General features: G+C 36.3%; 1 protein-coding gene across 3 annotated transcripts in view; it reads left to right on the forward strand.

The window, feature by feature from the left end:
* MCU (mitochondrial calcium uniporter) overlaps positions 1-13,027 on the forward strand; it is a 212,592-nt gene that overhangs the window by 177,950 nt on the left and 21,615 nt on the right. For all 3 annotated transcript variants that reach the window (XM_030759348.2, XM_022590844.3, XM_022590845.3), the window contains exons 4-6: positions 1,089-1,193; positions 9,202-9,362; positions 10,892-11,095. In XM_030759348.2, the coding sequence (XP_030615208.1) occupies positions 1,089-1,193; positions 9,202-9,362; positions 10,892-11,095 (470 nt within the window). The remainder of the gene's footprint in view (positions 1-1,088; positions 1,194-9,201; positions 9,363-10,891; positions 11,096-13,027) is intronic.

Genomic DNA, 13,027 nt, shown 5'->3' on the forward strand with positions numbered 1-13,027 from the left:
TTGTTTTTACACACACACACACACACACACACCACTGCAAAAGAATCCCATGCTCTTAACTTTAGGACACAATCTTTTGCTTAGCAAATGTCAAGAGAGACAGTGATTTCTCTCCCAATTTTCAGAATATGATTGCTCAGTTTTAGCAAGGGTATATACACAGGTATCTCATTCAAAAGCACCTCACATATAATGCCATGGGCAAAGATGAACCATCAATCTCATTTATACCTTTGAGACCTTTTCTCATTACCTTAGGTGTAGAATAAACTTTTCTAGTAGTTGAGCCATCATCTCTGAAGATATGAAATATTACGCCTTCTTTTTAAATCTTCTTAGGTCTTTCACATAAATGTTTACAAAATAAAGACATATGGTTTGAAAACAATATAAAATAAGGCACTAAAAATTCCCATTTGACATGATATCCATTTCATTTATTTATTTTTTAAGTGCCTTACATCTTTCCCACTTTCACTTTGAAAAATTTTAAACCTACAGAAAACGTAAAAGCCTAGTACAGTAAGTACCTATTTACCCTTGGATTTACTCAGTTGTTGCTAATTTGCCACATTTCTGTAGTTTAAATATTTTAAATATTCTTAATTCTCAACTCATCTTGTAATGTAATTAATAGATCAGCTTGGTGTACTTTGCTAACCCTAGCATCTGCCCCTCCTGGATTATTGGCAACTAATCGGTAACTATACTGCAAAGTACCATATATTAGAAAACATTGGGTGTTTTACTCAACCAACTTCCATCATAGACATCCATGCACCTCTCCCAGTGACCCTAGATTTCCAGCTGACACCTATACATCTATGTAATTATTTCACTTGTTCATAAAGTTCTTCCAGAAAAACACGTTGTTAAATCTTCACCAAGAAGATTGCCATGAAAACAAAAAGCCTCAGACAGTATAAGCTTTGTTTAGCATAGAATTTAGGGATAAGGCAAAAAGTTAACTGAAATTTAAAAGAGAAGACATAATTTTAAAATCTATTTTGAGGATTGCTTTTTTCCTGACCATTCTTGAATAATTATGGACATATGACCTTAAAATTTTCACATTTAAATTTTCACAGATGGCGTTCGAGTTGCTGCCTCAACAGGAATAGACCTCCTCCTCCTTGACGACTTTAAACTGGTCATTAATGACTTAACATATCATGTACGACCACCAAAGAGAGGTAACAAGTAACCTTGATAAGGTCAGAGAAATGTGAGAATGGCTTTTGGAAAGAACTTTTTTTCCCCTGGGTAAAGTTGAGAAACAGACAGTATTCAAAGAGCAGTCAAAGTTTTACATATAGGTAGCACTTCGCTAGTACACTGACTAAAACATAGACACCAGAATGCTTTATTATCGGCTCTTGTCACTGTTTCACATAAATGAGTGTTCTACATAACTTAAACTCCTTCCTTCCATACAAGCTAAAAGTCATATTATTTTAATAACGTTACAGGGGGAATATTTTTTTTTTTTTGCGGTACGCGGGCCTCTCACTGTTGTGGCCTCTCCCGTTGCGGAGCACAGGCTCCGGACACGCAGGCTCAGCGGCCATGGCTCGCGGGACCAACTGCTCTGCAGCATGCGGGATCCTCCCGGACCAGGGCACGAACCTGCGTCCGCTGCATCGGCAGGCAGACTCTCAACCACTGTGCCACCAGGGAAGCCCACTGGGGAAATCTTTTTTAAAAATTATGGAATTCCCTGTCCTCTTAAACATTTGTAACAGGAATTAACCCCTTTTTTTGATGGCTCAAGGTTAGCAGTTTGAAAGTCAACTATTGTACAATAATAGTCCTTGGGAACTTCGGACAAGAATATGCTTTTATGCGAAAAAATGGGATATTTGCCTCCAGTGCCAGAAAACTCAGTAATCAAATATTTTCATGAACTACTTTTAAAAACCAAAGTTAATGCAAAAAATCGATGATAAACAAAATATCAAAAATTTAAATAAAGACAAAGTTAGTTTTACTGATTTTTCTTTTCACCCCACACTCCGATATGGCTTTGCACAGTACTGATGCTATTAAATAGCCCTCTAAAATAACATTTTGAAGTGTGTTTCTTTTGGTCATCTTTCTCTCTTTGCCCTTGATGTTCATTGTCACTCACTGCTGTCGTTAATTCCCCTTCCACCACCACCACCCCCTCCATCAGCTTCCTAGGACATTTGTTATTTTCCATTCTGCTTTTGAGAATTGTGTCTAATGTAGAAAAAGTTCTAAGTAAAAGCCTAAGTATTGAATGCCTCCAAAATCTGGTCCACATCTACCTTTAAAGTTTTTCTCTTTTCCTCTTAAAAGATTCCTACTTTTCCTCCACCTTCTAGTTCCTTTGCTCTTTCCTTTACCATCTCAGTGTTTTCTTACCTTTCCTCTAAGATGCCTTTTTCTTTTATTCCTAACCTCCTATTTCCTCAGGTCAAAATCATCAATGTCAGCTCTTCCATGATCCCATTCTTTCTTTTTCTTACTCCCAGCCAACCAGAAGTGATTATTCTCTTCTCTGAATTCTTCATTCCTTTTCTTTTCAAATGATCAGAGGGAAGGCACTGTGATTTTTGTATACCCCATTGACTTAGGTAGTCATCCTATATTGAGCGAGTTAAATGAGTTAAAGAATCCTTTAGATAGTAAGACATTACTGAATCAGATTTTATTAAGTTGGAATAATTGAACATGTAGACTAAGGATTGTTAGCTATATATTAGCTATGCTAATATGTTTTTCTTCATTCCCTGATTCTTGGACTAGATGTTCTCTTTAAAATAACAGAAGTACAGGCCTTATTTTACTCAGTTTTTTTTGTTGTTGTTGTTCTTTAAATTTGCTCTTTATTTTTTTCTGGCTTTATTGACATATAATTGACCTATAACACTGTGTAGTTTAAAGTATACAGTGTGACGATTTGATACACTTATATGTTGAGAAATGATTACCACAACAGGATTAGGTAATACCTCCATCATCTCACATAATTACCATTTCTTTTTGATGAGAACACTTGAGATCTACTTTCTTAGCCACTTTCAAGTGTACATTACAGTTTTGTTAACTATAGTCACCATGCTGTACATTAGATCCCCAGAACTTATTCATCTTATAATTGGAAAATTGGTACCCTTTGACCAACATAGAACTACTGTATGATCCAGCAATTCCACTTTGGTGTATATATCCAAAGGAAATGAAATCAGAATCTCAAAGAGATATCTACACTCCCATGTTCATTGCAGCATTATTCACAATAGCCAAGCTATGGAAACAACCTAAGTGTCCATCTACAGATGAATGGATAAAGAAGATGTAGTGTTTGTGTGTGTGTGTGTGTGTGTGTGTGTGTGTGTGTGTATCTAAAATATTATTCAGCCATGAGAGAGAAGGAAACCCTGCCATTTGCAACAACATGGATAGACCTTATATGTGTATGTGAATTTCCTAGGGAGTTCATTCTATTTTGATTTTCTGCTGCATTAGTAAAATATTAAAAGTTGACTAATATATTCTTATATAAAGTATAACAATCAGGAAAGTAAAGATTTATGTTGTCAAAAACTAGAGGTATTTTAATCAATGAATAATTCTAACCATCTTGTCTAATACTGTGTTCTTAAAAGAGAAATGAAAGTTTTAATTTTTTAAATAAGGCTATTCTCAAGTTGAATAAGGAAAGTAAAGGTAGAAACTGAAAAGGGGAGAAATTATATTTGATTCTCTGGTAATCAGTTTGGCAGCCTTACAACTCTTTGTTTTATCTGTATCTCAGAACTGTGGGATATCTGTCCACCTTCCCTAGAAGTCAATTAGAATGTGAAGTTTGCAAGGGTCAGAAGTCTATAATTCATGGGATAATTGTAATTTGAAGTATGAAATTTGGTAAGCTCAATAGTAGCATTAGTATAAAACTTTAAAAGACCATTTTAATATTTAAATTTAGACATCAAATCTCTCTCAGCTCTGTTATTATTAGTCAATGAGCGATTATGTCATTATATACTTTTTTCACAGAAGCTTAAATAATACTGTTTTAAGTTCATAAACACTTTTCCCTCAATTTTTAAAACATAGTAAAAAAATCTTTTTTTCTTTTGAAATAAACGTAAGATAGGTTTTCATTTTGTTTCCATCATATTATCTTCCTCCAAGTCACCACTGTTTGTCAGCTGCGGTGAGTAAGAGAACAGTTGAATTTCTGTATTTGAGAGGGATGCCGATCATACAGATGAGTAAACATATTCCTCTTCCCCACATTGTAACTGTTTTTAGTGAAAAAGCTAAATGGAGAAAAGAAGTTGAAGGCACTAGGTTTTGGGTATTAGACAATGAGAAGAACACTAGGATTTTATATATACATGAAGCAGATGGAACAAATATACTTTATCTAATAAAAGTTAAAATATTAATGAAGGAAAACTTTTCCAGAATAGTTTTAAGTTTTGACACAGTTTTTTTCTACTCATTCCTTACGCCCCTTTAATTTTCGCTTTTCTCTCCTATTTTTCTTTTCCCTGTGCATGGATAGCACTTTAGAGCTAAAAATGCTCTATGAATGTTGTGCACCAGTAAACCTTAACTTCACATACTTCACCAGGCACTGAGGATAGAGGGCTTATTCATATAGGATCTAATATAGCCATGTTTGATGTTTATGTGGGATTGGTAGTCATAGGTATTACGAATACCTAAGTACTGACAACCCTTGTACCTAATGCCAAAATTGGAGGGAAGAGGCAGGAAAAAACTGAAATGGAACAAGGGGGCAGGTCATAGCAAGGCTAGTTGCAAGTTCCATTGCATTCTTTTGGTTACCAAAGCTGTATATGGCTGGGCTCCCCTGTGACCACTGGTCGTTGAAAGTTTTTGTGCTAAGGAAACTCATCTTGATTGGCAACACTAAGCCCTTTCCCCCATTTATCCATCCAGAGGATATTGGAGACCTTGCTTCTCTCCTAATAATGTAAGTAATTGAGAGAAAATGTTGAACAGGCAAACCAAATACCAACTATAATGAATACCTTATCAGAGACTCAGATAGCCAGAATCCTTCCCAAACCATTATAGTAGCTGAAAAGACTTTTTAATCCCCATTATTTGTGCACATCTTCCTGTCTTTGTGTACCTTAATTATCCTGGCACTGATGGCATGTGAAGAAACATTAATAAACATCTTAATTGCATTTTTAGGGAAGCATACACGGATCATCCAGAAGTGTTTTTGTTAAGCCATTAGCAGATTTACCTTCTCTCTTCCTATAATTTCATCTCCAAATAGGTGGGCAGATTTTTCAGGGTCAAGGGTTTGAGGTGGTTGTCTTCCTCCACCATGACAATACCTTGGAAGCATATTCTTCCTGTCAAGAAAATCTAACAAAATAAAGCTAAGTCTCTTGAGTTTGCCAGGGCTTTACTGATCCGAAAGATAACAACTCTGTGTTCAGCCAGGTCTAGAATTGGACATCTGTGAGATTGATCTCCTATGAATTATCATTTTATAGTCTTTTCATTGCTGTTTGAATGTATGTTGTAGCACATTAAATTTTATATGTTTTGAATGATAATGTATTCACAATGTTCAACTCCCAAAGTCAAAGAACATATGGGAAAAGATTTTCTCATCCCTGTTTCACAGCCACCCTTTTCTCCTCTTACCAGCAAGCATTGCTCTTAGTTTCTTGTTTCCTATCAGAGAGTCAGTGCATTCGTAAGCAAATGTGAATGCATAATCTTTTTTCCCTTTTTATGCAATTAATAGCATATCATACATATACTGTTCATGTCGGTCAGGGTTCAATTGGGGAAGCAGAAGCATGTGAATAAAGTGGAATAAAAGATTATAGGAATGAGACTTTGTACAGTTGTAGATGAAGGTAAAGAAGTAAGAGTCTGTAAAGGGGAGCTTGGAAGACCAGAGAAAAGTTACTAAGTTTGAAGTGATGGCACATGTGGACAAATCAGAGCTTGCCAGGGAACCTGAAAATTCAAGTGCATCCAACTACTAGGATAAGAAGAATTAACAAAGGAGGGCTGGTAGAGAGATCCCTAGGACAGTGTTATCAAATAGAACTTTCTGTGACAATGAAAATGTTCCATTTCTGCACTGTCCAATATGGTAGCCATCAGTCACATGTGCCTGTTGAGCACTTGAAATGTGGCTAGTATGGCTGAGAAACTGAATTTTAAATTCTTTTTCATTTTAATTAATTTAAATAGCCACACACAGCAAACAGTTACTGTTTTGGACAGCACAGCTTTAGAAAGCTGCATCTGGCTGTGGGTGTGGATTTGCTGTTAATCATCAGAGGTGGCAGTTGAGAAAAAAGAGCTGGATGCAGAGCCAGGGAGAGCAGGCACACACTGGCATCTCCAGGCACCTCTGCATCTGTCTCTCACTACTAACAACAACCTTCAGAGCATGATGGCTTCTGCTTCACTTCTGCCTTCTAAAACCTCACTTGAATCTCTCTTTTGGCTAACTCTAATTCACAACCACACAGGGAATTTGGGGGAATTTGGGATATATGGGGAAACATAATTCCAGTTTAACTAGATGTCAAGGTATAAAACCACCAAACTGCTTTTCTTACCTAACAGTGTATTCTGAAGATCTTAAAATACCAGAACATAAAGAATTCCTTATTCTTTTTCACAGCTGCTATGTATTACGTTGTATGAATGCATATTATCATTCACTTAGCTGCTTATTTTATAATTTATCATAGTGAAAAAAATCAAAAGAGAAATAGTTTTAAAAACTTGGAGTGAGAAATATGTTTCTACCTATAACATAAAACACAGAAGAAGCCATGAGAGAAAAGACTGATATAAAAAATAAATTTTCTACACAGGAGAACCTGTAATATGAATATTAATTTTAAAAGAATAAGTCTTCGATGAATGACGTTCTAATAGAAGCTCTTTTATAAAACAAATACCAAGCCTGAGTTCAGATTTTATAGATTTTCAGGTTATGATTGTCTATACATATTTGATCATTAACATGTGTGTGCTTCATTAGGAAAAGGAAGAGGAGAGGGTCTGTTTAGTTTGTTTGCTTGCTTCCTTCTTTCCTCCCTTCCCCCCTCCTTTTCTCCCTCCTTGGATTTCTAAGCAAATACAGTGTAATTATGGTATTGAAAGTGGAAATGGAAAAAGAAAGGACATGGAATAGAAAAGTCATTGGACTACCAGTCAGAAGATCTTTTCCCACTCCCTGCTAGCCGTGCAGCTTTGTGAATATCATTATTAGACCTCATTAAGGAGAGAAACCACCTCATATTTGATTTATTTCCCCTCTCTAGTGAATAGATCAGTACCTAATACAAAAATGTTTGTTCATCTTATCTCTCTAGGACTCAAAATTCCTCATTTATAAATTGTGGATTATATGCTGCCATGAGGATAAATATGGGATAATATATGTGAGAGGATTTTGTTTACCATAGATAATTTATACCTACCTAAAAAATTATCTTTTTGAAAGAGGACTGAGGACTTCCCTGGTGGCGCAGTGGTCAAGAATCTGCCTGCCAATGCAGGGGACACGGCTTTGAGCCCTGGTCCGGGAAGATCCCACATGCTGCGGAGCAACTACGCCTGTGCACCACAACTACTGAGCCTGCGCTCTAGAGCCCGTGAGCCACAACTACTGAAGCCCGCGCCCCTAGAGCCTGTGCTCCACAACAAGAGAAGCCACCGCAGTGAGAAGCCTGTGCACCACAACAAAGAGTAGCTCCCGCTCACTGCAACCAGAGAAAGCCCACGTGCAGCAACAGAGACCCAACGCAGCAAAAAATAAAATAAATAATAAAAAAAGAAAGAAAGAGGACTGAGCTTGCAGGAGAAATATTAATATTGATATAGTAAAAGCCTCATAACTCAGTTCCAGGCCTGGGGGGTCAGGAGGCATGGACTCTACCACTTCACTATGATATTCTAGAGTGCAGTTTTCTCTTTTTGTAACTTTGGAAAGTGTAGAACCATATGTGAATGTGAGCTGCAACTTTAGTGCAAAGCAGACTCTGTTGACATAGACGACTTCTAGAACTCAAAGTGTTCTTGCTTTTATCTGTTCCCATTAATGCAGCACACATTCATTAAAGCATGCAAGATACTATGCTAGGTGCTATATCCCATTTTACTATATCAGCTCTTCTCTAATCCAATTTGCTACCCTTATTTGAATTTTTTTATTGATTGAATTTCTGTGATAACTGTACTAAAGGACATCCTTGAAGAATATTTGAAATACACACATGACTAATTCTGACTGTGGCTTATTTTGACTTAGAAAAAGGCTGACCTTCTGCTGTAGCTAACAAAATGTCACATTTAAGGCTAATAAGATTCTAAAACAAAAGCTTTACTTCTGGTGCTTTTTAAAAAGTTATTTGACAGCTGAGATCAGCTGACTTTTTATTAAATTTTCAAAACATAATTTTTAGATTTCTAGAAGCACATGCTACTCACAGAAGAGGATATTGAATCAAAGAATTATTTAATCTTTTACCTTTTTAGTTATTCTCATAACTTCATGCCCTTTCAAGCTTGATATTGAGACCCATACAGCTATTCTATGTCTTTGCCCAACGGGAATAAATAAAAATTGATATGCTAGGGGGAAGGTATATAGGGGCTAAGATTATTAGGATAATGGTATTTTTATTTATACCCTTGTATTTGCAAATTTGAAATACTGTATATTTTTTCCTTAAGTGTTAGTTACTAAAGGGAAAAATGACCACTTAAAATGGCAAGACCACAGATAAATTATAGATCTGAATTTTAATAAGCATGATAATCAGATTAATTGTAAGCCTCTCTACTAGTTTTTGATATATTACTTTAAATTTTTTGTCTTTATCTAATGAAGATTATTATTACTTGTAGCCTCATTTGTAGCACTTATACTTCCAAGAATATAATGGTGGATGTTGGCTTCAAAATTTTCAAGTTGCCCAAATATGAGCTTACTTTGTAGGATTTATAGACTCTTCCTTTTTTTTTTTTTTTTTTTTTTTTTGACTCTTCCTTTTTAAAAAGGAACTATCCCTTTCCTTCAGTTTAACATTGAAGGTGGGACCCCTATAGTGGATGAATCTGCCTTGTTCTTATCACTAATAGCCCTAAGAATAGCAACTCTTCATTTAAGGCATATATATTTTTTTAAATGTAATCTTTTTCTTTCAGACCTCTTAAGCTATGAAAACGCAGCAACACTGAACGATGTAAAGACACTGGTCCAGCAGTTATACACTACTTTGTGCATCGAGCAGCACCAGTTAAACAAGGAAAGGGAGCTTATCGAAAGATTAGAAGATCTCAAAGAACAACTGGCGCCCCTGGAAAAGGTGCAGATTCAAATTTCACACTTTTCTCTTCACCAGTATTTTTTCCAGAGCATATATGTTTGCTTTTTTCCTCTCCGAGTTTTGTGTGATTGCATTGTGTCAATCAAACTAGTCTACTAGTTTTGGGAACTGAATCATAAAAAGCTTCTGATTAAAGCTAAGAAAGGACTTGAAAAGGAATAGCCTGGAGCCTTGATAATGGACATAGAGCTTTGAGATCTAAATATACTGCCCTTAACCAGACTTACTACTTTTACAACAAAGATTGGAATAATTGCTGATCAAGAAGGGTTCTAAGTGAGATGGATAATCATTTTAGCCAACTTAAGAATTAATATTATATGGAATATTATGCAACTGTTAAAAACAATCATGTAGATCTAATATTCTATAGAAAACACTTCATGATATTTTATGAAAAGTAAATTACAAAATGTGTATATTAGTGTATACTATGATCCAGTTTTTAAGTGTATTATGCATATAGCCATACACACACACACACACACACACACACACACACACACACACATACACATATATACAAAGAAAAAAATTAGAGGAAACATATTCCTAAATTCTAATAGAATAGTAGGATTATGAATGATTTTTCTTCTTTATACTTTCCTAGTAAGTGTTTTACAGTGAACGTGTGTCATCCTTTTTTTTTTTTTAATAAAAATACAAGTATTTCCATTTTAAGAAACCAGACTATATTAGAGATTAAGGAAGGGAACAAATACTCTTAATACTGTGCTTTTTCTGATTTCTTTAAAAGTAAGGAACACATATCTCAAGGTTGTTTTCATTAAATTTAAGACCATTAGAAATGTTGGATAAATTAAATTTGAGGAACTGTTGTGAAGGGGGATGAAATTTAAATCTGGTATTTTCAAAATGTAAAGCATTTTTTAATGTACCTACTATAGCAAAATAATTATCATCCCTTATTGAATATTTACTATGTGCTAGGAATTATCCTAAGTATTTTACTTGTATTCTCTTATTTAATCCTCAGAACAACTCATTAATGAAGTTATGGTAATGTGCAGATCAGGGCCTAAACTCAGCCGTTCTGAATCCAGAGTCCGTGCTCTGACCCACTGTGCTGTTTTGCCCCTAGTAGACCTTTTGAGTAAAAAACTAATGATAGATTAAATCTTGTACACTACAGTGAGAGAACATTGGCATGTTTTTATTTCTCTCTTTCAAAGAAAGCAATCTTGTGGTTGGATAAAGACCTGCTGAAACTAACTTACTCACTCCCATAATTTCACCATATTTTCAGCTACTTCTAGGATGAAACATAAAACACAAGTGTATCAAAAATGTTATGCCTATAAAATAGTACTCAGTAAAAACTACAGATATTATTTAGGAAGACAAACTATATTTCCTAGAATTGAGACTAAATTATATCTTGATTACGAGCCCTGTTTCTTTAGTGAACATTGAACAGTTTAAATAAGAGTTTAAAATTGTTCTATGTCAAAATGCTTTACAGTTGACCAGTCGTGTGTGCCCTGTAGGTACGAATTGAGATTAGCAGAAAAGCTGAGAAGAGGACCACTTTGGTGCTATGGGGTGGACTTGCCTACATGGCCACACAGTTTGGCATTTTGGCCCGGCTTACCTGGTGGGAATATTCCTGGGACATCATGGAGCCAGTTACCTACTTCATCACTTATGGAAGTGCCATGGCAATGTATGCATATTTTGTAATGACACGCCAGGTAAGAATTCCTCTTCAAGTAACTTTCCATGAGATAGTACAATGTTGGTTGTCAAAGTAGTTCTCTTTTCTCTCATATTCTTTCTAAGGCCAGTTCCCTTGAAGTAATCATTTATCCTTTATACATACTCACTCATACAAACACACATATGTGCACATGCACGTGCATGCCAATTATGTATCAGGCACTAGTCTAGGTGCTAGAGATAGAGAGATAGATATGACATGGCTTTGGCCCCCATGGAGCAAACAGACTATTAAGAGAGCCATATAAACCATTAAATTCATAAAACTATTATAGTAAGATACAGAATGAGAAGGCAAAGGAGAAGAGTGGTCAGCTGTAGGATAACTTGCTCAGTTGGCTTGTCTTTTTATGTACTGTGTAATTAATTTAGCAGTCAGATGGTGTAGTCCCAAGCTTCTGGGTTTTTTGTTGTTGTTGTTTTGTTTTTTAATTTTATTTATTTATTTATCTGTTTGTGCCCGGTCTTAGTTGCGGAATGCATGTGGGATCTAGTTCCCTGCCCAGGGATTGAACCCGGGCCCCCTGCATTGGGAACGCATAGCCTTATCCACTGCACCACCAGGGAAGTCCCAAGCTTTTGGTTTTTATTGAATGTTTGGAATGGAGAATTGGTGATAACTAATCAAATAGTTAAACTAAACTCTGGGCTACTTCTAAATATATTAGGAGTATAGGTGTGTGTTGTTGTTTTTACTTCATGGAAGAGAGGTGAAAACTAGGTATCTAATCACTATTCTATTCTTTATCATCCAAGGTTCATATTTTAAATATCAGTGTCTAGAACTAATTTTTATTGTTAGTGCTGTATTTTTAGTAGCTTGGAAATCCATAATGGTCACTTTAGGAAGTATGAAGGATTTATTATCACTTATTTATTACTGCCATGTGTGATACAACCACAGATCCAGGCTCCCTTGAATAAAAAGTATTTGAGGGCTTCCCTGGTGGCACAGTGGTTGAGAGTCCACCTGCCGATGCAGGGGACATGGGTTCGTGCCCTGGTCCAGGAAGATCCCACATGCTGTGGAGCGGCTGGGCCTGTGAGCCATGGCTGCTGAGCCTGTGCGTCCGGAGCCTGTGCTCCACAACGGGAGAGGCCACAACAGTAAGAGGACCGCGTACCGCAGAAAAAAAAAAATTATTTGAAATAGCTGAAAGATATGAGAAACCTCTTCTATTTTCTTAGGTATCAGAAGAAAGCTGAGAGTTGCTTCTCTTATATTTTTATATGGCCGCTGTTGAACATAGGCATTTTGTTTCTGTTGTCATTAGACCAATGGTCATAGGCCTATTTTTGTGCGGGAAAATGAAAGCCCAAGGGTGTTATTTAACCTTTCTGGGCCTCCCAAATATGTCTAGTGGAGAAGAGACAGTAAACTGTTCGTGTCCTGCTATTGTTTGCCCAGTGTCTCTAGCACCTAATCCCTTGTCTGGCTCATGTTCGTCACTCTACCTGAACAGAGCTGACAGCCAAATCAATCTTATCTAACCACACCTCTGGACATGGCTTGCATATGTGTATATGTCTGTCTGTGTTTCTTTCCCTCTTCCTCTGCCCTGTCACTGTCCCTCATATACCCCTTTAATGGATTCTTTTTATCGACTGAAATCCAGACTCCTTAGCCCAATATTCATAACTGGTTGCTGTCCTTTCCAAATGTCTCTCAGCTCCTCTGTGTATGTACTAGGTATTTTAAACACATCAAATTACAGGTGAGCCTTGAACAATGGGGGTTAGGGGCGTCAACCCTCTGTGAAGTAAAAAAATCCATGTATAACTTAAAGTCAGCCCTCCATATCATGGTTCCTCTGTATCCATAGTTTTTCCATATCCATGATTCCACATCTGGGGATTCACCCAACTGCAGATCGTGTAGTGCTGTAGTATTTACTATTGAAAAAAAT

This window comes from Delphinapterus leucas, chromosome 16, assembly GCF_059928025.1.
Source record: "Delphinapterus leucas isolate spDelLeu-1000000601 "Yukka" chromosome 16, BTC_Dleu_Yukka2, whole genome shotgun sequence".
In the NCBI taxonomy this organism is placed as follows: Eukaryota; Metazoa; Chordata; class Mammalia; order Artiodactyla; family Monodontidae; genus Delphinapterus; species Delphinapterus leucas.